This window comes from Terrapene carolina, unplaced genomic scaffold, assembly GCF_002925995.2.
Source record: "Terrapene carolina triunguis isolate 2854851 unplaced genomic scaffold, T_m_triunguis-2.0 Scaffold84, whole genome shotgun sequence".
Taxonomy (NCBI): domain Eukaryota; kingdom Metazoa; phylum Chordata; order Testudines; family Emydidae; genus Terrapene; species Terrapene triunguis.
This window is the reverse complement of record NW_020664435.1, coordinates 791,530-805,751: the sequence shown is the minus strand read 5'-3', so window position 1 is coordinate 805,751 and position 14,222 is coordinate 791,530. Positions and strand designations below refer to the sequence as shown.

The 14,222-nt window shown below is 44.7% G+C and overlaps 1 protein-coding gene across 1 annotated transcript in view; it reads right to left on the bottom strand.

The window, feature by feature from the left end:
* Positions 1 to 12,332, bottom strand: part of ENTPD3 (ectonucleoside triphosphate diphosphohydrolase 3) — a 31,436-nt gene extending 19,104 nt beyond the window's left edge. Inside the window, exons 1-3 of the mRNA XM_029911000.1 lie at positions 12,234 to 12,332; positions 11,313 to 11,363; positions 6,763 to 6,890 (exon numbers count right to left, since the gene is read on the bottom strand). Of these exons, the coding sequence (XP_029766860.1) occupies positions 6,763 to 6,890; positions 11,313 to 11,352 (168 nt within the window). The 5' untranslated portion in view covers positions 11,353 to 11,363; positions 12,234 to 12,332. The remainder of the gene's footprint in view (positions 1 to 6,762; positions 6,891 to 11,312; positions 11,364 to 12,233) is intronic.
* Positions 12,333 to 14,222: the final 1,890 nt, after the last annotated feature.

Genomic DNA, 14,222 nt, shown 5'->3' with positions numbered 1-14,222 from the left:
TAAACACCAAAGGAATGCTTTGACATATACTAAAGTGATATTAACTAAAAACATCAGGTACTTGGACAATCTGCCTGAGTCAGGCCGCAGTCTGTGAATGATTCCTAATGAAAAACTGGCGCATAGTATAGCAAACAAACATGCCACAACTTGGCTATTTTGGTTGCAACTACAATTTCCAGGAGGAGCAGCATGTTACAGAGGCTGACAAATGAAGTGCCATATCAGGCACACTTCTGCTTTCCCCTGCAGCCATCATAGCCGCAAATCGCCTCTTTTGATTTACCAAACATTGTCAACTTCCAGGAGACTAACTAGCAGACAAAGTCATCCTTGCTTGATTTGTAGACTAGAAACATTTACAGCAAACGGAATATTTAACTTGAATGTAGCATGGTCCCCTTGCATTTCTTTAGATCCATTGTTTAGCACAACCCCATTATTTTAATGGAGAGCATTAGGTGACTGCTCCAGTTTACCAGAAGGCTGTATGAGGAATGTGCTTCCTCTGTGCTCACACAAGCAGGTTACAGAATTGGGGAAATATATCTATTTGTGCTCAATCTAAATTACTCTAAAAATGCAGCCGTTATGAGAGGTAATGTAATAACATACTTTGGTGTGTGGATTTCTTTAAGGAGACTCAGATGCTTCATGTATCTTGTCAAATGTATGTTACTGCCTTAGCAATCAGCATGGACATGGCCTGACTTTAAGTGCTAATGTATAATTGTGCAATGCAACTAGACACCTGGAGAAGTCCTACCTGACAGTATCACGAACAGAACACAATCATTATGGTTTCTTTCAGAACACAATCCAAATATACACAGGACACCAATTAATTCCTTCTTCTGGATGCAGACTCATACCTGCTGCAAAGCCACTAACGTCAATAGCATCACACTAAGGATGAATGTGTCATTGCATATTTAAATGGTTACACAACATGTACATTTTAATATCTCTCGCATCACAGTGATATCTAAGCAAATAGGATTTCCCTTCCCTTGGGCTTACTCTTTGCCAGGTATTATTATTTTACTTATATTACAGTCCTATCTAGAGACCCCCTCTGAAATTAGGGCCCCACTGTGCCAGACAATGTACACACATTGTAAGACAGTCCCTGCCTAAAAGATCTTACTATACAAGACAGATGGGAGAGAGGAAGTATCATTAACTCCATTCACTGAACCGCAGAGAAATTAAGTGACTTGCCCAAGGTTACACATGAAATCTGTGGCAGAGCTGGGCACTGAACCCAGATTTCCCCTGTCCTAGTCTGCTGCCTTAACCACCAGATCATTCTTCATCCCCATATGTCCATCAATGGCTATTAGCAAGGATGGCCAAGGATGGTGTCCCGAGCCTCTGTTTGCCAGAAGCTGGGAATGGGCAAAAGGGGATGGATCACTTGATGATTACCTGTTCTGTTCATTCCCTCTGGGTCACCTGGCATAGGCCACTATCGGAAGACAGGATACTGGGCTAGATGGATCTTTGGTCTGACCCAGTATAGTCGTTCTTACGGAAAAATTGCCTATCGCTAGAACAACATAATTTGAGTCAAAGGTCAAAAAAGACCAGAGCAGCCAAAAAAAATCATAGTTTTTCTCCCTCTCTTTTTTATTGGGATTTTCACCCATAAATTTTCCATCAACTCTAATCATGACCTTTCTTTAATATTCAGCAAAAATCTATTCAGTAGACTATATTGTAGGATTAGTAAGAGAAGGTGGACAGGCAAAAAAAAAAAAAAAAAAAATCAACCAAATGAAAGGGAGCTGGAACTCTGCTGCTGTCTAGTGGAAATGAGAAAGATGAAAAGAGAGATGGCTTGAAGAAAAAAAAAAAAAAAATCACAGAAGTGTAGAACTGGAAGGGACCTTGAGAGGTCACCTAGTCCAGTCCCCTGCACTCAAGGCAGGACTATGTAATAACTATACCATTCCTGACAGGTGTTTGTTTCACCCATTCTTAAAAACCTCCAATGAGAGATTCCCCAACCTCCCTAGGCAATTTGTTCCAGTGCTTAACTACCCTGACAGTTAGGAAGTTTTTCCTAATGTCCAACCTAAACCGCCCTGGCTGAAATTTAAGCCCATTGCTTCTTGTCCTAGCCTTAGAGGTTAACAAGAACAATTTTTTGCCCTCTTCCTTGTAACAACTTATTATGTACTTGAAAACTGTTATCATGTCCGTCCCTCCCACACCCCCCAGTCTTCTCTTCTCCAGACTAAACAAACCCAATTCTCCCCCTCCCCCGCCCCCAATCTTTCTTTGTAAGTTATATTTTCTAGACTTTTAATCATTTGTGTTTCTCTCTTCAGGACTTTCTCCAATTTGTCCACATTTTTCCTGAAATGTGGCCCCCCCAAAAGTGGATACAATACTTCACTGAGGCCTAATCAGCATGGAGTAGAGCAGAAGAATTACTTTTCGTGTCTTGCTTACAACACTCCAGCTGATACATCACAGAATGTTTGCTTTTTTTTTTTTTGCAACAGTGTTACACCATTGACTCATATTTAGCTTGTGATCCACTATGACCATCAGATCCCTTTCCACAGTATTCCTTCCTAGGCAGCCATTTCCCATTTTTTATATGTGCAACTGATTGTTCCTTCCTAAGTGGAGTACTTTGCATTTGTCCTTATTGAATTTCATCCTATTTACTTCAGACCATTTCTCCAGTTCATTTTGAATTTTAATCCTATCCTCCAAAGCACTTGCAATCCCTCCCAGCTTGGTATCGTCTGCAAAGTTTATAAGTGTACTCTCTATGCCATTATCTAAATCATTGATGAAGATATTGAACAGAACCAGAACTGATCCCTGCAGGACCCCGCTCAGTATGCCCTTCCAGCTTGACTGTGAACCACTGATAACTACTCTGGGAACGTTTTCCAACCAGTTATGCACCCACCTTATAGTAGCTCCATCTAGGTTGTATTTCCCAAGTTTGTTTATGAAAAGGTCATTTAAGACAGTACCAAAAGCCTTACTAAAGTCAAGATATACCACATCTACCACTTCCCCCTTATTACTCTGTCAAAGAAAGCTATTAGGTCGGTTTCACATGATTTGTTCTTAACTAATCCATGCTGACTGTTACTTATCACCTTATTATATTCTAGGTGTTTGCAAGTTGATTGCTTTATTATTTGCTCTATTATCTTTCTGAGTACTGAAGTTAAACTGAAGTTGTCCCCTTGTTGCTACATTTGTAATTTCTCCATCACACAGCTTTTACTATTAGCAGGGCACCCTCGTGTTTATTGCTCTTGTTTTCCTTTACTGACACTTGTAACAGATTCTATGGACCTGACTCCACTATCTGATCTCTTGGGTAATCACTTACTCTTGTGCAAGGTGTGTGTAAAACTCTACCATTTGGATCTGTTGCCATTTTACACCCACTGTTTGTGTGTACAAAAACAAAACAAAAAAACAAAAAAAAAAGTTCAAGGAACTGGTGAACCAGGTCCTGTCTCCCTAACACAGCTGACTGATCTGTTTACTTAGGCTATGTCTACACTATGGCCCTTACAGCGGCACAGCTGTACCACTCCAGCTCTGCCATTGTAAGGTCTCCCGTGTAGCCGCTCTCCTGCCGGCATAATTAAACCACCCCCCAACGAGTAGCATTAGCTATGTTATCAGGAGAGCCTCTTCTGCCAACATAGCACTGTCCACACCAGCACTTTTGCTAGTGAAACTTATGTCAGTCAGGGAGGTGTTTTTTTCACATCCCTGACCGACAAAAGTTTTACCGACAAAAGTGGTAGTGTAGACAAAGACAAAGGCCTGGTCAAACTGGAAAAAGTTGCACTGGTTTAACTCAATCAATTTTAAAATCAATCTAGGTAAACAGATGCAAACCCCTGAAGTGGACCACACTTAAACCAATTAACCCTTACTTAAATCGGATTAGCTTAATTTGGTAATTTACCAATGCAAGCTAAACTGGTAACAGCAAGGGTTGAACAGGTTGAAATGCATCCACATTAGAGGCTTGCTCCAGTTTAACAGTATGGATTAGTTAAATCAGAGCAACTATAGACAAGGCTCTCTGGAACTAATCAGTTTGTGCCCATAAAAAATAATAATAATAATAATAATAATACTCTGTTTATATTATATTGCCACTTTCAAAAGACATTTAGAACACAAAGAAAAGCATGTGCCAGATGAAAACAAAAAATATTATGATACCAGAGACAGAATAGGAAACATTAGCCTTTGAGCAAAATGCTTCTTATAAGTACCAGAGCTTGCTAGGTGTCAAAGCTAGGGTTGTTTACAGGTTTCAGAGTAGCAGCCGTGTTAGTCTGTATCCGCAAAAAGAACAGGAGTACTTGTGGCACCTTAGAGACTAACAAATTTATTTGAGCATAAGCTTTCGTGGGCTACAGCCCACTTCTTCGGATGACTGAACTTATTTCCAAGTCATTTAACTGCAGGATATTTGTCCGTCCCTTGATCGTTACTCTCATTTCACAATGTTTGGATGAGTCACAAGCCCTTTCAGTGCCTGAGCCTGTGTGCATAGACTAGTTCTTCCTTCATGAACTACTAGGACGGAAAACTAAAGCCTCAGATCTTCTGACAGGCATGAAACAAATACTTAATTGGGCAAAAAAACACAACGGGACATAGGTTGTATAAGACAACTTGCCTGTAGGTATTGTAAAAGCATGATGCCGATGGCTGAGTGCTGTCAATGCACTGGGGAAGTACTACTATGCGATCACACAGGCTTCAGAGGGTCACATTATAATGCTTGTTTTAGTTTAATGGAGAGTAGTTTGAAAGAAAAGAGACACTTCTGAGGAGAAAACATTTTTCCTCCAACTGTTTCCGTATTTAATTATTATAACTAAGGCCTTGGTTACACTGGCGCTTTACAGCGCTGCAACTGTCTCGCTCAGGGGTGTGAAAAAACACCCCCCTGAGCGCAGCAAGTTACAGCGCTGTAAAGCACCAGTGTAAACAGTGCCCCAGCGCTGGGAGCCGTGCTCCCAGCGCTGTAAGCTAATCCCCTCGGGGAGGTGGAATACCTGCAGCACTGGGAGAGCTCTCTCCCAGCACTGGTGCCGCGACCACACTCGCACTTCAAAGCACTGCCGCAGGAGCGCTCCCGCAGCAGCGCTTTGGAGTTTCGAGTGTAGCCAAGGCTTAAGTCCAAACTTTAGGACGCTGTGGTTTCCAACCACTGGCACATCAACATAAGTACTGCAGGCTTCTGTGACTGTTCACGGTCCCTCTTCTCTACCAAAGAGCCCAATTCTGCAAGGCTCTTTCCTGAGAGACACAGCCTCCTCCAAACCAAATGAAGCCCACAACATCTAGGGTTGCCAACTTTCGGATTGCAGAAAGCTGAACATGCGGCCAATGGGAACTGCGGAACTGGCACTTGGGACGGGGTCAGTGCACGGAGCCTCCCTGGCCACCCCTGTGCCTAGGGGCCTCAGGGACATGCCGGGCGCTTCCAGGAGCCATGCAGAGCCAGGCAGGCAGGGAGCCTGACTTAGCCCTGCTGCGCCACCGACCGGACATTTAATGATGCTGACCGTTGCTGCCAACGTCCCTTTTCGACTGGGCGTTCCAGTCGAAAACCGGACACCTGGCAACCCTATTAATGATGTGTAGACTAATGGTTGGGAACCCCTGAACCCTTACCCTTTAGGGTCCTCAAGGAAATCCAAGCCCATAGCAGTTGTCACAGAAACAGCCACTGCTACTCCACTGACACACACAGCTGGTTCTCTGAGACTGTTAAAACTCAGGAAGCAAATCCATCATTTCAAAAACAACTTATGAGGGTCATAGCTGAATTCGGAAGTGGCGCAAAGAGAGTAGAGCGGGACAGGGAATCTGTGGATTGCAACATCTGCCTGAACTACCACCCTGTACCCACTATCAAAGGGAGCAGCTGGCGAGGACTCTAAAGCACCACAGGGGCTGTTTTCCTTAAACCCATTAGTAGCTTTAGTAGAGGAAACAGAACTCAGGGGACCTGAACTGAGAACTTCTCAGGGAGGTGATTTTCCATTTTGTGTTAAAGATGTATGAATCTAGCATTTTGAAGTCTGCACATACATTCTTTTAATGATCTGGAACCAGAAAACAGACTTTCAACTTATTTCCCAAAGCATTTCAGTTCACCTTTTCAGATTTTCCCTACTCTTTCATGTAGGTATTAATAGAAGGAAGGATAATAGAGCTAACAAGTTCTAACCAGTGTGATGGATATGTAATTACACACTTAGGGCCAAAATTCTGCCTTTAGATACACATGTGCACCTCACAGGGATCATATCTGAGGGCAGAATTCAGCCCCTAGGAATGTAATTCAAATGCAGATCATTTCTTGAATCAAAGCCATTTTATAATAATTACTATAAAACATCAATCTGGACTGACAAAGAGAACTTTTTCTTCTTACTTGCAATTCAGACTTAGCAGAAGCATTGTCTAGAGTACAAGGTTAGGCATAAAGAATTCTTATGCCACCTTTGCCTCTGGCTTGGTGTATCATCTTGAGCAATTCACTTATTCTCTCAGCTTCAGTTCCCCCATCTATAAAATAGAGACCATAATGCTTAGCTTACAGGGGCATTGTGAGACTTTAACTAACACTTGCCTGTAAAGCATTTTGAGATTATCAGGTGAAATGCACTGTAGAACGCACAGTATTATTATTTGATAGAACATTTTAGTCTATTGTTCTGTTTCCTTATACCCTTTAAAACTTACCTTCAGTCCTGGAGAAAGGACCTCTTTGTGGTTGATCTGAACAAGTGTAACAGCAATAACAACAACTATGCTTAGAAGCAGAAATACCAAAGTGATAATGGTTGACGTTTTGGAGAGCACCTTGAAACCTAAAGTGAAAAGGGAAAATGCATGTAAAGGAGTGCAGGGATCATCGCTAAGTCAAAGGGCCACACCCTGCAGCCCATACTCGGGCAAAACTCCCAGTAAAATCACAATGGGAGTTTTGCATAAGTACGAGCTGCAGGATTTGCCACTAGGCGAGTCTCTACTCCATTCAGGACCTGGCTGGAAGATGTATTTTGCCACCATTAATCCATCCCTGTAACAGAAAGTCTCACTGCAGTAGGTGAGTATCACATGTCGCACTGTCTAAAACAAGCCAGAGACGAGTTAAGCATTGTATAACAGACATTTTCTAACTAGGTGCTGATGTGTCAGTGAAACACAGGGTATGAGTATGTGCATGTAAATACAGAAAGTATTATCATTGTGTGGTGCCCAAAGTTATGCTGGATGCTTTACACACTAGTAAAAAGACAAGGTCTCTGCCCTGAAGAGCTTACGAACCAAACCTAAGCGTAAATGTGCAAATTAACCCTACAGTTAAGTGTAGCTGTTTTGTGCATTGAAGGCAATGCTGTTTCCAGGCTCCATTGGAAATGTTCACTAAGGAGTTCAAGGAGGAGGATTTGTTCTGGTTTTTCATTTTAATTTCTACTAACCCTTTAACTCTGCGTGCAGAGGCGGCCCTCGCTGGGCAACCCTCACCCATTTCAGTGCCATGAGGCAGCAACCTCATCCTTCTCCTGTGGAAGGCTCTTGCAAAACCAGGGATCCATATGGGATGAAGGAGTGGAGAGGGCAGGCTGGAAGGGAGTGGGCAGACTGCAAACAGGGCTGGGGGTGGTAAGGGAGCTGCATCGTTCTCCCTGCACAAAAGAGATCACGAAGGAAAGCTGGGAGGTTCACTTCTCCTAGGAGCCCACTCTGTGGTGGGGAACTCCCTTAAAGACGTGGCTCCCAGAGGCAGGCAGCCACAGGAGACCCTGAGCTGGTGTAGAGATAGAAGGCCTTTGCGTGGATGGCCATGTGCCCAATTGATCCCAGGACATCCATGGAGCTTGATGGCCAGAACCCCACTTTCTTCTGCAGGGTGGGGGAAAGGAATTCCCACCCCCAACTACTAATGGAAGAAAGCAAAAGAAACTCCATGGGGTGAGGTGGAAAAAGAGAGTATCACCATGTAGGGGTACAATTCGACCCTGTGAAAGGGCCCTGGACACTAAAGTTCTCTAACCACAAAACAGGTACAACTCAGACACAGCAACAATGCAAGCTTCCCACGCTGCCCAAGCGTCTCACACTGACCCCAACCAATATTCCTCCTTCCTGAGAGCATATACTCCTGTTGCGCTCATTACAAAATAAACAAACACTTGTCTCAACACCGAAGACAGAGAATTAAAACTCTGGGAAACTTGTGTGCTAGTTTTTCCCCTTGATTTTTTTTTTTCTTGAAAACACCTTTACATAAGCAGTAGGTGCAGCCCGTCGTGCATGTTAGATCATGCAGGTTTGAAGGGGCTCTGCTCAAAGGAAAGATCTTAGTACATAATTGCTAACATTTGCGATATAATAGAAGTATTATACAGCCAGGTCCTGCTCGTGGACTTAAGTGGGACTGCTCACCCAAGTAATACAAACAGGATTTTGGCTGCAAGGGCTGCACAGGGAAACAGGCTTGGCTACAGCAGTGTTGTTAGCATGGTCAGACTGGCAATTCTGGAGCTCTAAAATCTTCTGGTGCGACATGATAGATGGGGGGAAAGGGTGGAGGGTTGAAGGATACTTAGAGGTCAAAAGGGTCTAAGGAAGACAAGAATTTAGGGGAATATTGCAGCGATGGCAAATTGAAATGGAATGTGAGAAGGGCAGATTCTGCTTTTGAATTTCCAATATTTATATGTTTTCCTGTGCCCGTGTTCTGTCTGCCAGTGACTTATCAAGAGAAACGTCTTTAGGATTCTGTCACGCCATGTAGGCACAGCCAGGCGCTGGGAGCAGCACCATCCCCAGGAGAGCACACCTGCCACTTCAGTCCTTCAGGAAATACAGTCTACTCCTGCTATTACGCAGGGTCCACTGCCACAACACAGTGTGGACCGTGGCCAGGACCACAGCACTGTCTTCTCACACCCCCTTTGGGACAATCTGCGCTCTAGGGGTGCATACAGGGAGCAGTCCCTGTAAGCCCCCCGATTGCAGGGACAGCATACTTACAAGCCCTGCACGGTACATGCAAATGATAGAGAAGTCTCCTTAGACCCTATTCCCCACACCAAGCACTCACTCAGAGGCATGTCAGTGAATGGAAACTAACATGCTCAATATCTTGTGCACTCATCTAAGTTCTGAAGTTTCTTTATAATGACACTCTTACGACCTCTATATTTTAAGGGTTAGCCTCTCACGTCAACACCCAGGGCCGGCTCCAGCATTTCTGCCGCCCCAAGCAAAAAAAAAAAAAAAAAGCCGCGATGGCGATCGGCAATTAGAAAAGAAAAAAAAAAAGCCGCGATCGGCGGCGGCAGTTCAGCGGCAGGTCCTTCGCTCCTAGAGGGAGTGAGGGACCTGCCGCCCCCGAATTGCCTCAGGTGCCGCCCCTCTCCCTTGGCCGCCCCAAGCACCTGCTTGTTCAGCTGGTGCCTGGAGCCGGCCCTGTCAACACCCCAGTTAATTTTCACTAGTACTAATCATAATGAGATTTCTGCATGAAAATCATTAAGCTACCACCAATTACAATAATAGTGGATTTCCAGACGGTACTGTATATTGATTTATTGTCCTGATGGATTCTGAAATTCAAGAAAGAGTACTGTATGGGAAACATGGGAGTGACAGGACTAAACCCTATTTTTATATCTAAAATATCTGTTATTACCTAGAGGTCAGTTACTTTAGAACCTATGCTTAAGAGCCATTAAAAAAGCCAGTTCTAACAATCCATCTGGGACTGAGAGCTGCTGGGATAAGATGTTTGCCTTTGTAACAAATCCTTCTCCTTGTGTATTTTGCAGATTTGTAAGCTTTCCATGATCACAAAATAGCATACAATTGAACAGGGCTGGCTCTACCATTTTTGCTGCCCCAAGCAAAAATAAATAAATAAATAAAAGCTGCTCGGACTGTGCCGCCCCAAGAATGGACGGAATGCCGCCCCTTAGCATGTGCCGCCCCAGGCACGTGCTTCCTCCGCTGGTGCCTGGAGCCAGCCCTGCAATTGAAAGTTGGGTGAGAGCTAGATTTCTATTTACTCCTCAATAAATATATTTTCTTCATGGATCAAAGGATTGACCTGTAGAAGTGGAAGAGACTAAGAGCATTTACTCTTTGATAATGACAAGACAAATGAGTCAATATTTGTACAGAACTCTGAAGGTGTCAAACCCCATTAAAAAGTGCAAATCAATATTTAATTATTATTCTTATTACTTCAGAGCACCTACTATGACTGTTGAAATATTGTTGTTCTGCTATAGACTTTTCAGCAGGGAGCAATGCACTCTAATGCCTATATATTTCAGGGAATCACAAATTTCTATGGGCCAAATCCTGGTCCTATTGAAGTCAATAGTAAAAATTTCATTGACTTTACTGGTACCAAGATTTGACCCTATCTGAAAGGACTTCACTTTTCAGAAATCTCTTCAATGGGAAGAGTATTATGCGAATGAACATCATTTGTGACATTCCTCTTTTAATCTAGTGTCACTCCCAGATAAGACAATTTAATTAGAGCATAATTTATAAATCTAGGCACATTTGTTAGAAGTACACCTTACATTTCATGCCCCGGTACAGTTAGCTAAACATTTTAATTATATGGTAGCTGGACTGTGCAAGATTCTAGAAGATTTCATGTCAGTGGAACAGATGCACAAGAGCATATTCTGCTCGCTGTTACAGCCAGGAAACCCCCGCAATATTACACACACACACACACACACACACACACACACACACAGCAAGAGAACAAAATTCATCCCAATTACTGAAGTTGCAAGAGGGATTAACTTGGCCTGTTGACTTCCACAGGACTGCACGAATGTAAGTGAGAGCGGAATTTGGCTCACTCTAGTGGATTTTAGGCAAAGAGCCAACAACATAATTTAAAAAGATGTTGATGAAATATTAAAGTGCCATTGTTCTTCATTACTAAAAACAATAACATTCTGGCACAAGTGATAAAGTAAATACTGGCAACTTTCAGTCCCTACTAAATTAAATATAATGGACCACACAAGAACACATTTGAAAGAAAGAACATTTTCTCATTTCCTATAGCTTACTGTAGATAAAAATAATCACTTTCTGCAAAGGAAAGTTGGCTCAGTGACTAAACCTCTTCATGGTACTGAAATATGAAGGTTAAATATACATCTATATAAATGTAAACATATATTATAGGTTGAGATTCATTTCTATAATTGACTTGAAACAGCTATTGCCAACCTATTTTAGGTACTGACCTGTTTGCTGACAGGGCTGGCGGGAAAGTACTGTAAACATCTTTTTCCAAACTGCATAATGGGAGAAATATACATATTTTTATCATTTAAAAAAATAAGAACATGTGATCTCAAGACGAAAGTTTAGTCACAAGATGCAGGGATGGGACTACCAATAACATTAGGATACAGAATTTTAGAATGCCTTAGCTTTTGTTTGCAGAGCATTTTATAGGCCTGTATTCCATGTAGGGTAGGACAGCAGGTAAAAAGAAAATAGTTTCCCAGGGGGAAAAAAATCCACAGGCCAAATACTTGTGGCTGAATCTTTAGACCTTCTCCAGGTTCACCCATCCCTAAATACAGCATTACTGGCTAGAACCTTATTAGGAAAGGTTCAAGTGTATAAGTCATGTAAAACAAACAGTTAAAGTGCGCAAGTGTCATTCTACAAAAAATGAGGAAGCTAAAAAAAAAAAGAAGTCGAAGCATATGAGCATCTCTCTCTCCACACACACACGCTTTTGATTCTGCCAGCTTATCTCCAGCTGTGATCACTGAACACAATAAGCAGCTCTCATAACGATGCACCTATGTTTGTAATGACACCCACAGCATCATTAGCCAAGATCATAAATGGAGCTTTTCTTTAATAACCTACCTACCAGAACCTTTCTGAGATGGTTTCCCACTCCTTGGCCGGCCCCTTGCTCTGCCATAACCTCTGTTCTCCCATGCCTACGCACTGTGCACCTTATAAACACACACTATTTATGGTCCAAAAAGTCTCTTCCCCCCAACTACAATGTGGGAGCCAACATACACTGCCCGCAACACACACACACACACACACACATACCTGTTCCCGGGAGCGCGCTCTCACACACACACGCACCTGTCCCGTGAGAACACAGCCACCCCACATCTCCCACCGCCCCTTACCGTTCCCCGCAGCTGCTGGGGTGACAGTGTGGCCGGGGCAGGCAGGCTCCCGCCGCACAGCTCAGGCTCCCTGGTGGCTTTGCCGGCAGGGGCTGGACCCTGGGAAACACCCCGCCCCGCTCGGAGCGCGGGCAGCGGCTGGGAACGGGGAAAGGCGAGCGCACTGCCCGCGCGCGGCGCAGAGGAGCTCAGTGGAGAGGCGGCAGCCGGCGCTATAAAGCCAGGGGTGCCGGCTGGCCCCGCCCCTGCGGAGCTGCCACAGCCGGGAGCCTCGGGGTGGCTCGCACGTTGCCCTCCCTTGCGCAAGACAGAGCAGGGAGGGGGACCCTCGTCCTACTCCCACCGATCAGCCGCGGATCGGCTCACCTGAGCCCTGCCCCTTGCAGGCGGGAAGCTGCTGGGCGGCGCAGCCAGCATCACGCCCCGGCCTGGCGGGTGCCCCCCGGCGGCTGGTTGCTGGCCGCCGAGCGGCACAGCTCTCCCGCCGCGCCCTCTCCCTTCTGTTTTGCTCACACACTGCAGCGAGGTTAATTGAGGCTTCGTGGAGAGATGCGGCACCCTCCCGGCAGGGGAACCCTCTCCCGCCCTCTGCGGGCTCCCACCCACTCCGCCGCCTTGTAATTTCGGGACTGTGACCGCGGTGGGGCTGTGCCCTGCACGCACAGGCTGAGCCAAGAGGTGGCTCCGAATTCCGCCGGTTCCCAATTCCCTAGGAACAAGGAACCCGCTTCAGCCTCATGAGCAGCCAGCTGTCATCCCCAAACCTCCTCCCCTGGCCCAACCACAGGGTGAATGAGCGGGTGCCTCCCACACCCCTGGATGTTATTACTAGTTACTAAAACTGGTTTGATGCTGGTCCTGTTGTGCCAGTTCAGCAACACCAAGAGCATTCCATGCCCATCAGTGGCTCGACAAGTCCTGTATCCAGCCTGCAGCCCTGGCCCAACCAGGATGTGTCTGAGGAAGGCAAGAGAAGAAAACAACCCCTACTGCACCTAGCCACTTGTGCAGTGGTAGGGAGGGGAGGATATTACTCCTTTGCGAGGGCTCCAGAGATCAGATCAGCTGATGCCGAGAAGCATACGATTTATGGTCACTTGTATTATTATGCTAGCAGCATAACTGGTGTTGATCATAAAATCATCCAGCCACTTTTACAATCCATTTACAGAAAGTAGGTCCTAATTCAAGCCGCAAGGTTCTTTGCTCCTTCCCAAGCCTGCTCAGACCCCTCCAGGATCATGCCCAGCTTTCTCACAGATCCTTCTCTATCCCACCCTCAGCTCCTCTCTCCATTTTGGCTTTCCAGCTTCCTGAACCTACCCATTTGGCAGGGGTACTGGTACAATTTTTATAGCGGGAGTGCTGAAAGCCATTGTACCAAACTGTATATAAAGGAAACCACTTCTAGTCAGAGGGTGTTGCAGCACCCCTAGTTCCAGCACCTATGTTCTTTGGCTCCTCTTCAGTTCCCTCCCTCAGCCATGCTATACCTGATTGATTTTCCCTCTACCTGACCACCCTAGCCCTCGCTCTGCATTACCTATGGTGTGTAGCTTCACCTGACATTTTCCATCCATTCTGTCCTTCATCCAACCTTCCCCTTGCCACCTGACTACTCTTCCCACTATAACCAGCCCTCCCCTTACTCCTATTCACTCCCCTATATCCCTCTTTCTAGTTGGCACTCCTTTCTCCTATTCCAATTGTCCTCTGTTTAATGCACGTAACCCCATTGGCTTCATCCATTTGCTGTTGTGCAGTGGAATCTTACCCATACGCTTATTTAAAAGCTACGAATTTACGCGTTTGATGACAACCTAAGGAAAAGTGTACATGCCTGGGTTGTAGTTGTTACCTCATGTAAATATTTTCGGTCAAAAAACAATGCATCACCTTTGCAGTTTCACAGGCACATGCCACAGACTATGGTTATGAAAACTACAGAAACAAAGCAATTACTGTGTGCAAATTACTATAATGTGATTA